Here is a 13,109-nt window from a genome sequence, read left to right on the forward strand (position 1 = left end):
AAAAAAAAAAAAAAAAAAAAAAAAAAAAAAAAAATATATATATACACACACACACATATATGTATTACAAATCTATAAATATACTTGTTTTATTATTTGATAAAAGAGAGAAATGAAATTTCATCTTAATGTTATATATCAGCTTGGAAAAAATGTGGAATGAATCAGTTAATTTTTATTACTTTATATAGGATAAATGTAATCATTTTAAAAGTTCAGGGCCATTATATGGCCCTACATAAAATGGAGTTAATCAGTGGCCAAACTGGCAGATACAGGACATGAGCAGCGAATGTGGTAGATCTCCTGATGAGAAATCTCCCAAGTTGAGAGTATTTCACACTTCAAAAATGACAGAGCTCATGACAGGTTCGATTGAACAATTAAATCTCATCAGACCATCTTGAATTCAGAAGAAGAGAAATAATGAGCTGCACTGGTATTTTGAAATTTCCACAGAGAACTATTGATATAGAGCTTTCATCATGCTTTGTAATTCTCACTGGATTTATTGTACTTCATATCAGTGCTTGAACATCCAGTAAATGGCATTGCATGCTCTAGAATAATAAAAGAGATGTAAAATGGGATTTTTAATGAAATTTCTAGGTAAGACTGTAAATTACTTAACTTCACACTATCAGCATTAATTAGTACATTGGGCCTAGTAAATTCAATGGAACATCTTTAGTAGGGATTCCAGAATGCCTACCTGTGATTACCTGACTAATATTTGTCATTGGTACTCTACAGAAAGAAGAGGAATTAATATGCCAATTAATTAGATGACTCTTATGGCTGTGTTTTTCATATATTTTGGGAGAATTATATTTCTATGAATGGGAAAATGTATTTCCTTGCTTTTAAAAATTAATTGAATACATATACACATACATACCTCCTTTCTTTTAGACGCATAATCTTTGAGTGGTTAGTAATAATTTAACAGCTATTTATGTGACACATTTGGATAAAATATTCTTGCAAAGGAAGTAATTGTAGAGTTGAAGTAAAATTTAAAAATCAAAAGAGAAAAAGATGCTGGTTTCTCTGATCTTAAAATATTACAAAGGTCTACGAAAATATTTATGACAAATCAATTTCCTTTTGCTTTTCTGTAACTATTAATCTTCTCATGGATCTCTGTTGACTTTTTTGAAAGGGCAAATTCAACCATAATTTACTGCTTTAAATTATTCAAGAGAATAAAACGTAATCCTTAACCAATATGAAACGGCTGCATTTAGAAATCAATAGCATACATATTTGTCAAATTATTGATATTAAATACAACTTTATTTTTAAAAATTTCATTAAAGAAATTTGTTTTGTTTTCATTCTATGCAGGCAGCAATTCCTGCCAACTAAACAATGGTGGATGCTCTCAACTTTGTTTACCAACATCTGAAACTACAAGGACTTGTATGTGCACAGTGGGATATTATCTCCAGAAGAACCGCATGTCATGTCAAGGTATGAGTTCATGAAAAACCTTACCTCTGGTTCATTTACTTCATTCATCATTACATACCATGCAGACTTTAGGCAACCAAAGTCAGTTAAACATTAGGAAAAAAATTAACTAGTTATTAGGAAATGGTATACCGTTTAGTCTCATATGTGTAAGATTTTAATATTTGAATATTTAAAATATCATTGTTCTGCCTTATAAGACATTCCAACTTTTTAGTTATTTTAGCAACTGCAGTTTATTATCAAACCTTTAACCAAATCTAGTAGAAGCTACCTTCAACCTGAATAGGCAAAAGTTATAGTAAAAAGCAGTGCTTGATTGGCTGGAATTAATGTAGAATTTGAACTAAGTAATGTTTACTTTAGACTATATTAGAGAAAGCACTAGAGAGAATGTGAGGTCTCAGGTTTGCATAACTGAGGGAGGAAAGCACTGTAAGAGAACTGGTACCTAAGAAATCTTCTTGTTTTGCAGTCTCTAGTTCTTTAGTCCCAAAGAACTTTGGTTCTAGAATTATCTTTTATATCTAATGATCATAGGTGAGTTTTTATCTTTAAAAATGTTCCAATCTTATTTGAGAAATATCTATATATCGATATATGTGTTATCATTTATTTTATTGTAAATCCAATATTTATATGATACTTATTATGTGCATGGCACTGTTCTAAGCACCTTAAATGTATTAATTCACTTAATCCTCATAACCTCATGAGGTAGGTCTCTTATTATCCCCATTTAAGAAATGAGGAAACTGAGGCACAGAGAAATTAAGCAACTTACTCAGGTTACATGGATAGGAAATAGTGGAAACAGATTTAATTCTAGGCATTCTAGTTTTAATAAGAAAAAAATATATAAATATTTTCTAGTATATTGGCAAAATTCATAAGCATTAGCGTGTGTACTTCTGGTAGTTAGCTTAATATTTATGTGCCTATTTTAGGACAGGCTTTTGATGCCAGAGAAGTGTGATATTAATAGCTAATTAAGCTATTGATGTATTCTTAGTATGACAAAGATTTTTGAAGACTTCAAAAATTTCTTAATTTAAGAAATCTAAATATCTATTAAAAATATCAGTGATATAGTTATCTTAAATCAGGTTTACTGTCATATGTAAGTAGAGAGACGTTTGGATTTTAAAGAAGAGGGAATACATTTTGGTTGAGAGATGAGGTAGGCTTCCACGAATCATCTAACTCAGTGCTTATGAAGGTGCAAGGCCCGTACCAGCATCGTCATCACCAATTGCGAGAGTTTTAGAAATTTAAATGATCAAGCTTCTGGGATGGGGCCCACTAATTCATTTTAATAAATTCCTATTTTAACAAATCATATGCATAATCAAGTTTGAGAACTACAAATCTACCTACCTTTCGTTAGTCAGGAGGTGTAGTACATAATAATCTTTTAAAAAGGCTAGGAAATACATTTATTAACATAAATTAAGATTGTTAAAAATAATACAAATAAAATTACTTGTATTTTAAATATTAATCTGGGCTTCCCTTCCCCCCTTTATCTCCTGCCCTGCATTTAGGTATAGAATCATTTCTTATGTACTCTGTTCATGAAGGAATCAGGGGAATACCTCTTGAACCAAGTGACAAAATGGATGCTTTGATGCCTATATCAGGAACTTCATTTGCCGTAGGAATAGATTTCCATGCAGGTAAATAGCTTTTTAGTCATTATTTACGCATAATGTATTCACTTGATTTATTAAGCATGATGGGAATACAACCTTTTCCTCTGTGCTTTAATAGTCAAGATGAGAAATAAGAAAGCAGCAAATAGATAAATTTTAAGGCCAATCATAAATTGTTCTAGATATGTAATGTCTGAAAAAAAATCAAGTAAAATTGTCCTAAAGTGTAGCATTTGAATTGCAATTGCATTAACATACCATCATTGGCACTTGGTTGCTTATTTTTATTTCTCTCTCTTTTTTATTTTGATACTTTACTTTTATCTAGTTATAAATATAAAAACATATAAAGCATTTTGATCTATTATATACTAAAATATAACCTTGTTTAAAATATATTCAGGATGTGATTTTCTATTGTAATACAAGCAGTGGCAAATGAAATCCAAATACTAGAAACAATTATACATGCTTAACCATTGAAAACGATTGTTGAATATAGTATGTATCATTTGGAGTCAGATTTTACTTTACCTTCTTATATTTTAGCAAACAGTGAAAGGAAGCAACAGGAAGCAAAGTGGACACTAACCTTTTGCTGCGGCTAATATGAATAAGTGATGGGGAATTAATGGTAGACACTGTTGAATTTATTGAAGTAAACAAGTTTTTTGGTGCTAATTGCTAAATTCTGACATAGCATAAATATTTGGTATTCACATTAACATTCAGATTTATTATCTTCCACTTGAGGGCTTAAACTTATCAAAATAAATACTAAATCATATGTTTTCTGAATTAACGTTTCAGTGTTGAACATGTAAATGCATTTCCACAGTGTTATTATATGTGTAAAGACTTAGTTTCATCTAATGTTAAAAAACAAATAGCTGTTTGATTTATAATCTTAAAAAAAAGAATCATTGTAATCTTGCACCAGTATGTGGGCTTCTGGTAATTGCTTATTTTTCCCCAGTTCTAACACGTTTTGTTTAATCATGTATTAATAAAATTCTGGACTACAAGTTAATGAATTACTGGGGATCTTCACAAATTGTTCAAAAATGACTTTCCTTAAGTAGATTGTTTCGCACCAAATGTTTGGAATTGGATAGAGGCAAATGTTTAAAATCACCTTTACCAAAAGGAAATACTAAGAAGTATAACACATTTTATTAAGCAGTATGTTAATTTTGCCAAAATCTCAGTGTGGTTTTTGATCAGACTTTAATCAAATCTCATTATTGGTGGAAGGCTAATTACCTCTATAATGAATAATCTACCTTGTCTCTTATGTACCTGCATTTTATTCTTTAGAATTTTATCACATAGGATTTGTTAAGTGCAAAACTAAGAAAACGAACTTTTAAAAGATTTTATGTATACAGTACATGCGTATATTTTTACTAGGTACATAATCTTTTGTTTTAGCTGGAGCATATATTCAATTATTTTGAAGACTCCATAATGAATTTTGAAAATATTTGATAAATTTCCATGAGGAAAAAATATTAATATAAGCAATTTGATCTAAATGTCTTGATAAGATCATTAGTAAATCTTTTGCTTTTTAAGGGTAAATGGATCATTTGAATGAGTTAAATTCACTCTCCAAAGTTTATAGTCACCCTGAAATGGTTAAGTTTAATATCATGTACCATGATGGAGGTTATGTTTATTTACAGACAATAGGATTTTCTGTTTCAAAATCCCCAATAATTATTAATATCATAAACTTATTTCATGTCAAAGTAATTTTTCCTAAGGAGAAGTTACCTGTTTTAGTTAAAACTTTGTTCTTTACATTTTACCTACCATATTTTTATTTCCTGGGGAAAAGTTATTTTCAGAAAAGCTATTTCTTCTTCTAAATGTAAAGGGATGCAAGCATATGGAATAGTCATGTAGGTAGAATGTTCAAGAATCTATTAAAATCCCTACTGTTACTCAGAATACAGCAGTGAAAAACTTTCTTTAAAACCAAAGAAGGTTAGAGATCTACAGGCCAGTGAAACATAGTTGGAAGAAACCAGAGTTTAGCCACAGACAACCTGGGTTCAATGCCAGCTCAACCACTAGTAGCTTTGTGACCTTGGGTAAGTTACCTAATTTTTCTGAGGCTCTGTTTCCTTTTTTGGGATGTGGGCATGTTTAGATCAATGTAAGCAAATGTTTAACGAAGTACCTGATATACGCTGGTGCTCAGAGAATGGTAACAAAAATATCAAATAAGTGGGAAGTAAAATATTGTAGAAATTATCATATGTTATATATATATATGTGTGTGTGTGTATATATATATATATATATATATTTTTTTTTTTTTTTTTACAAAGATGCCCTGGAAGCTACATTTAAATTTCTAACTAGCTAGGATTTTGTTTTACTCTTCTGTCAACTGATATTATATTTTCTATTCAGTTACCTGAATAGAAAAATGGGTGTTTCTTCACTACTTTGGGGCAATAAACACAGGTTAATACATCTCCCTTTTGAGGATAAACATCATTATCATCATCATCATCAGTCTGTAGAGCTGATGCTTAAAGATTAGATATCAGCAACTATTTACAATATTAAATGTAAATTTAAGAGGCTAACATTCAGTGCTTAGACTGAACTAACTGAAACGCTAATGAAGGTCATGATGGTGGTGGTGCTAGCAGGAGCTTTCTACTGCCTTTTTGCATAACTTGTGTTACTTCCGTCTACCTTACAGTCTGATCCTTTATTAACTGTGTTTTATGAAAATATATTAGGATCAGAATAAGTGTCAGCAGCTTGATTTATAATATCTTTATAGTGATGATATACAAGCTCTGTAACTTCGTGGAGGGAAGTTACAGAGAGAAAGGAAAACCTGGATTGTTCTTCAGAGAAAGAGAGAAAACAAACCTTTTTTGTTTGTCAGTCTCTACTTGTTTATCTTTTTTTTTAACCATGGCCTTCATATTTCACCTGATTATAGGTTCTTTCTTGATTAATTTCTTTTGCAGATATTTTATTTCCTCTTCTTCCATTAATGACATTTACCCCAGGGCCATAATCTCTACATTAGGATCAAAGATAAAAATGACAAACTGGAAGGGCACAGTTGCCTCTTATTCGAAACAAACAGCCCCAGTCATGCTAAGGAGATGAAGTGGGAGAGAATCATTTGCAAAGTACAAGTATCATAATTTATTAATACTATTTCATTACCATGATATTACAGAAAGAATGTATTGTCAAAACCTGTGCATTTCATGAGAATCAACAGATCTGAATCTTTCTGGGTTTGATTGTAATAAATTAAAGCTTTCTGCAATGAACAAATTGTTTTTTTCTACCAGATGAAGCAATTCTGGATACTCTCCACAGAAGAAAAAAAGACCCTGTGGCTAGATTTAAAATGTTCAAAGAATTTTTATCTCTTCACTGGAAAAGTCCCATTCCAGTGGAAAAAAACATATTGAGCTTTGAAAATCCTTGCCTGCTGGGTGATATTCCTCCTGATAAATGAATACTGCATTTGATGCTTTAACAGATATATTTTAGTTAGGAGAAAAGCCTTCAAAGCAAAGCCCATTGCTCCACTTAGTTAAGTGATCTTCAGTAAGTAATGCTCTATTCAATATTCAGTCCTCCCTCCCCTTGGGGTACTTATGACTTTTCCTTAATAATGAAACAATTGGATGCTACTTGAAGAGGACATTCTACACAGAGAATAATTATTCATCTGGAAAACGTCACACTTACATTCTTTTTTCATCTTTTGTCTCTTTTATTGAAATTTGGGTCATCCAACTCAATGATGCAACAACTGTTGGTTACTATAATATCTACCAGGTTTAGAATTTCACATCTAAGTTGCGTGGAAGATAAAGATAAACAAGGGTCCAGCTGCGATGGCTCATACCTGTATAACCCTAGCATTTTGGGAGGCAGAGGTGGCAAGATCACTTGAGGCCAGGAGTTTGAGACTAGCCTGGGCAATATAGTGAGACCCTGTCTCTATTAAAAGAAAAAAATAAACACAGAATAAGGGTCATTATTTGGATATCATTGTCTGGAACTTACTATAGGAAATATTTTAATATTTTTTTTACACCATCACATAGTAATCTGGCTAAGACAATAAAAACACTGAAGGAACATGTCAGTATACATTTATATAAATCCACAGAATGTATAACACCAAGAGTGAACCCTAATGTTAATGATAGTTGCTAATATAAACTATGGATGTGTTGGCTTAAATTCACCTGTGACAAATGTATCGCTCTTGTGTGAGATGTAGACAGTGGGCAAGGCTGTTTGTGTATGGCGGAAGGAATATATGGGAACTCTACTTTCTGATCAATTTTGCTGTGAACCTAGAACTCTAAAAATTAAAACATATTTTAAAAACACTAAAGCAGTATATGTGACAAAATATCATTGCCACATTTATGCAGTGAATGTCATCTATTTATATGAAAGAATCCCTCTTTAATAGTCCCACAACATTCATATTTATCTTTGAAATGTAGAACTAGAAGGAGTATTTGATACCATTTGTAGCACTCCCTCATGATACAGGTAAGGAAAATGGAAACCAAACAGATCAAGGGGCCATAGACTAATGGAGTATCCTACTCCCAGTTCTTTCCACTGTGGCGTCTTGCATTTGTAACCACTGAAGCAGAAGTTTATTTTGACCGTTGTTGGCATTACTTGATGACACTACATTGCACTTCTGCAAATTTGTGCTAGTAGAAGATCGTGTATTATTTTGATTTATATACTGAATCATGTGATTTTTAAACCCATTTAATAATTGAAGATAGTGACACTCAAATGAGTCTCTCTCTTTTTTATTTTCTATGCCTGGAAGCTTATAAAAAGAAACTATTTACAAAATTTTTCTAGTAACCACTTTGTCACCAACGGAGGCCACAGAAGAATTATAGAAAGAATTCTTTGTATGTCAGTAGCAGCAATAGTTTAAGAAATATAATATTGTTGCTTTGGGACATTTTTTCAATTTTATGAAAACCATTTTCTTGGCTACAAAGTGAGTTTTTAGGGCTGCTTCAATTTCTTCTTGTTCTAACAGTGAAACTAAAACTACTTTTTGTTGTCATTTCAAACTTTCTTCAATAATACATTTTTTAATCATGTGAACAGTGTGTATAGATTTGTAGGTAGTCAATTCAGTAAATCTTTCAAGATGTAATATCACAAGAAAATAAAAACTTATCAGTACTACCTGAAATATAAATATCATAAGCATGCATAACATAAGGCATTTTAGGTTAAGTAAATTACTGGAAATATCTCACAGATCCTTTTTGGGCAGTTTCTAAACTCAAAACATAAAAACAAGCCCCTGCTAGGCATTTAATTTATCAGTATGTTACCTGAAATTAAAAGCACCAGAAGATGCACAGTGATCACCTACTAAGATTAAAGCTTTAATCAACTTATTTGAGATCTATATTATTTTCCATATTTTTGAGAGAATCTCTTAGGCAAGTCTCATGAAACTTCAGGCACTCAGCACCCCTCAGCAAAGGGAAAAATCTTGACACCAACTTTAGATTAACCCACATGAAGCACATCAAATCTGCATTAGGAAACCTTTTTTTCCCTGCCTGAGTTACTTGGTGCTGCCATATTTCTTCTTAGCTACTGAGGCTTCTCCTCAGTGGTACATTCAGAATTGAATGTACCACTCTTTCTCCCCACTCTTCTTTATCAAAATGGAGCTGCTGAGAAACCTGTTTTCTAAAGGCGTGATTACTTCAATTCACAGTAAATTATTAGCAGCTGCTAAGAGATTGACAAGTTTTTAAATTATATATGTTTGAGCAGATCACAGTGTCTTAACCCACTGGCAACATCCAGCTAAAACACCCCTAAAGATATGTGAGAAAAGTATTTTTATAGATAGGTCAAGCTATTTTATATTTTTCAAATTACTCCGTACTCTTATCCTTAGAGGATAGATTGGTACCTGTTTATTTCCAGAAACCCAGCCCTAGATATGCTGACAGATTAAATGATAATGAGGAGATCTCTTTTAGCTTAGGTACATTGGTACCTTTAGTATCTTCAACTGTAAACTTAAACTTGAAAAAATGCTTTTCTTCCCATTTTCAGAAAACTGAATATGTATTAATCAATTTGTCTTTTTGATAGCATTTATTTAAAAAAAAGCTGTGATTCAGCTTCTGAATTTTGGGGCCATTAATTTTTAATCAACTAGACAATATTCTAGTTAAAGAAAAAGGAGAGTTATTTAATTTGTTTATGGGCTGGTCATAAGCAATGGATCTTTAATTTCATTTTTCATTTGGCCTTATTTTTATCTAAGGGCAACAAGTAGTAAGTGGATCATTTTGAAACTTTAAGGTGAAAAAAAACAACTAATTGGTTCTATGAATTCCTTAGTATTTTTATAATAGGAAATTGGCAGAAATTGAAAAAGCCTAGAAATGGAATTAAACACCCATAAGAGGATTAGAAAACTGAGGGGTTGAAAGAGGAAGAAATTAAAATAACAAGAAACCCTTAATATTTGTTGCACACTTACTACATCACAGGAGTAAAGTTAGGAAACTTTGTGTATTTGTGTCATTTGATTTATGTCATTTAATTTATCAAAATAATCTTTTGAGGAAGGTGGTATTTTTATTTTAATATTAAACTGGGTTTCAGGATGAGATATGGGCATAGAAAAGACTTGGTTGCTTTGAGATGCCCTAATGAAATTCTGCATTCAGGATTCTTTTGGGTTTTTGCCCCTGAGATTGACATCAAACATGAATTGCATAAGCAATGTGAAATAATCCACAGTTGATCCCTAATAGTTTCATAATGAGAATTTTAATCTTATTGTAATTATGATTGGGAAAGATAATTGATAGGCCCTATTAGGACTCAGGGCTTGGGAGAATCATGATAATATGGTCAGTATAGGATTGCCCCTGCTAGATTGAGGGGCAGAAGACTCATGGCACAGCTTCATCTGAGACTCAGATAGTTAGGGAGGGAGGGTATCATCATCATCATCATCATCATCATCATCATCATAGAATGGATGAGGAGAAGAAGAGATAAAAAATCATTTATTCTACTATGTTTCCATTAGTTATCTATTACTGTGTAACAAATTACTAACACTTAGACAAAACAATGCTTATAATCTCATAGTTTCTATTGGTGAGCTTGCTGTGTCATCTGCTTCAAAGTTTCTTATGAGACTGCAATCAAAGTGTTGCACAGAGATGTGGTCTCATCAGAAGGCTCAATTAGGGAGGATTCACTTCCAAGCTTGCTCATGGGGCTGTTGGCAGGATTCTGTTCCCTGCAGGTTGTTGAATAGAAGATCATACCTCTCTACTGAGTATAATCTCAGTTCTTTGTCATGTGGGCCTTTCTACAGGGCAGTTCAAAGCATGACCACAAGCTTCTCATAGAGCTAGTGAATAAGAGAGTGGGAGAAGGCATTCACAAAATGGAAGTCAGACTTCTTGTCACCCAATCTCAGAAATGATATCCCATCACTTTTGGTATATTCTATTTATTAGAAGCTACTAACTAGATCCATCCTCCACTCAGAGAAAGGGGCTAGAGAAGGAGTGAATACCAGGTGGTAGGGGTAAGAGGGGGCCACAAGGGGCTGCCTATCACAATATTAGAGACCTTTTATGTATCTTATTCCCACACATTATTTTCTAAAGGGTGAACTCCGATTTCGGGTTTGAAATATCAGTGATGTTCCTGTATGGACAGCTTCTGTATTCTGGCTTAAACCATGTGATAATGAATTATTAATGTGAAACGTTATGGTCATTGTCTTGATCCTCATTTTGCCTCCAGTTAATAGTAGACTGTAGCTGACTAGAGAAGTCCTTTAGGCAGAAATTAAAGACAAAGCTTAAATAAACTGCCAAATGTTTCACAAATGGAATAGAACAAAGATGGGATTTAAATTCACACATATATATTTTTTCATCATTTGCTTTCTCCACACTGCCGTTCTAGAGTAAGTTGAGTAAGGAAAGATTCCACAAATATCCAAGAAAGGATGGATGGTTTTTTTGTTTTTTGTGTGTGTGGTTTTTTTTGTTTGTTTGTTTGTGTTTTTTTTTTTTTTTTTTTGAGACAGAGTCTTGCTCTGTCGCCCAGGCTGGAGTGCAATGGTGCGATCTCAGCTCAGCTCACAGCAACCTCCGCCTCCCGGGTTCAAGAGGCATTTCTCCTGCCTCTACCTCCCAAGTAGCTGGGATTACAGGCACGCACAACCACACCAGTTAATTTTTTTGTATTTTTAATAGAGACAGGGTTTTTCCATGTTTACAAGGCTGGTCTTGAACTCCTGACCTCAGGTGATCCACCGCCTTGGCCTCCCAAAGTGTTGGAATTACAGACATGAGCCACTGTGCCCGGCCAGGATGGGTGTTTCACAGCAACAACAACAATTTTAAAACGTGCAATATAAGGCCAAGGGCCAGAAATGTCTAACCATTCAATGTGTGGGATTCAGAAGGCCAAGCTAGAGAGCAGGGTAGTTCTAGTACTGAGAATTTGACTTAGTTGATCTATGATTGTTTATCAAATGGGGAAAATTGTGTACCCCAAAGTACACTTTGCAATATCTGGAAACATTGTTAGTTGTCATATTGGTATCTGTTGAATGAAAGCCAGGGATGCTGCTAAACAATGCCCTGTGCATGTTTAGTGTCCTGTTCCTTTCCCAAAACGAAGTATTAACCATCCCAAAATACAAATAGTGCTAAAGTCAAGAAACCTATATCAGGGCAAAATCTAAGATTATTTTAGGTGATTCTGATGTGTTCCTCTGGTTTAGATCCGCTATCCTTCTTGGCAGTAGCAAACCACACTGTCTTTTTTTTAGGCTACTATTTGTTATCCTGAGCATCTCTTTCATTAGTACCTAGCTTTTCATGTCATGAGTTTGCCACGTTTGCTTTTGGCTACCATTCCAGAAGAGTCCTTCAACAAAAGCCAGAAACTTCTTCCAACCATTCTTTGAAGTTTTTGTCTAGTGTCTGGAAAAGGCTTCATGATATAGTAACTTAAGCCAAATCTTTTACTTAAGGACTCTTCAGCACCGTAGCTTTTTAATTAATAAAACCTCTTTCAAAAAATTGCTTATAGCTGTCTAGGATTGCCTGGGAAATACAATTGTGTATTCGTATTTGTATGCACACCTTTGTATGTGCATACACACCTTTGTGTATATCACCAATAGAATTATTATTGTAGTGACTTCATTCTTTGTCACCAAGGCGCGCTGAATGTTTGCTGGTGTTAACTATGCTTAGACTGAGTTCTAGTACTGCCTCAAGTATTCCTCTCCAGAGTTACTTGGCCACAAAGGGAGCTCCAAAGTACCTGGAAACAATTGCCAGTTCTTTATGCTTGCAATGGTGCTCAAGAGCAATGAAACAAATCCGTTTCTAGGATACTGGGCTGTCTCCGATTACACACTATGGCTAACTCAGTGTGTCAGTGAATTTATCAAAGGCAATGTTAAAGAAAATAAAACAAATGAAACTAGTTTCATTAGTCTTTAAGTTTGTTCCCTTTATTTATTATTTAATTTTACTGAAGATTCAGTGAGAGGAGCTAGATAGAGATTAAGTAGGAAAAAACTGAAGTGGAACCAGAAATATAACTTGATAGTGTCTAGTATAAAATACTAGACTAGATTACTTAAAAATTATGAATCTCTGGAGTTGGAGTATTTTAGAGTTATACAAAGCAACCTCTTCTCAATAGTGATCTCTCTGGATCTGTGCCAGCTTTTTGACTATTCGACTTCTAATATTAATAGCATCAACAATAACAACCTATAGGCTATTTTTTTAAAAAACGTCTATTTTCTCAGTCAACAGTCATTAAAACCTGTGTGAAAGGAATCAGAATTAGACTTGAATAGTTTGAGCAAAAAATGTAGACTGTATTGTATCATCTGCTCTGTTCTTCAGGGGA

At 33.2% G+C, this 13,109-nt stretch overlaps 1 protein-coding gene across 2 annotated transcripts in view; it reads left to right on the forward strand.

Annotated features, from left to right (window-relative positions):
* The window catches only part of LRP1B (LDL receptor related protein 1B), a 1,938,417-nt gene that overhangs the window by 1,378,888 nt on the left and 546,420 nt on the right, over positions 1-13,109 (forward strand). For both annotated transcript variants that reach the window (XM_058434432.1, XM_032145942.2), the window contains exons 34-35: positions 1,348-1,473; positions 3,018-3,149. In XM_058434432.1, the coding sequence (XP_058290415.1) occupies positions 1,348-1,473; positions 3,018-3,149 (258 nt within the window). The remainder of the gene's footprint in view (positions 1-1,347; positions 1,474-3,017; positions 3,150-13,109) is intronic.

This window comes from Hylobates moloch, unplaced genomic scaffold (genome assembly GCF_009828535.3).
Source record: "Hylobates moloch isolate HMO894 unplaced genomic scaffold, HMol_V3 SCAFFOLD_24, whole genome shotgun sequence".
Taxonomy (NCBI): Eukaryota; Metazoa; Chordata; class Mammalia; order Primates; family Hylobatidae; genus Hylobates; species Hylobates moloch.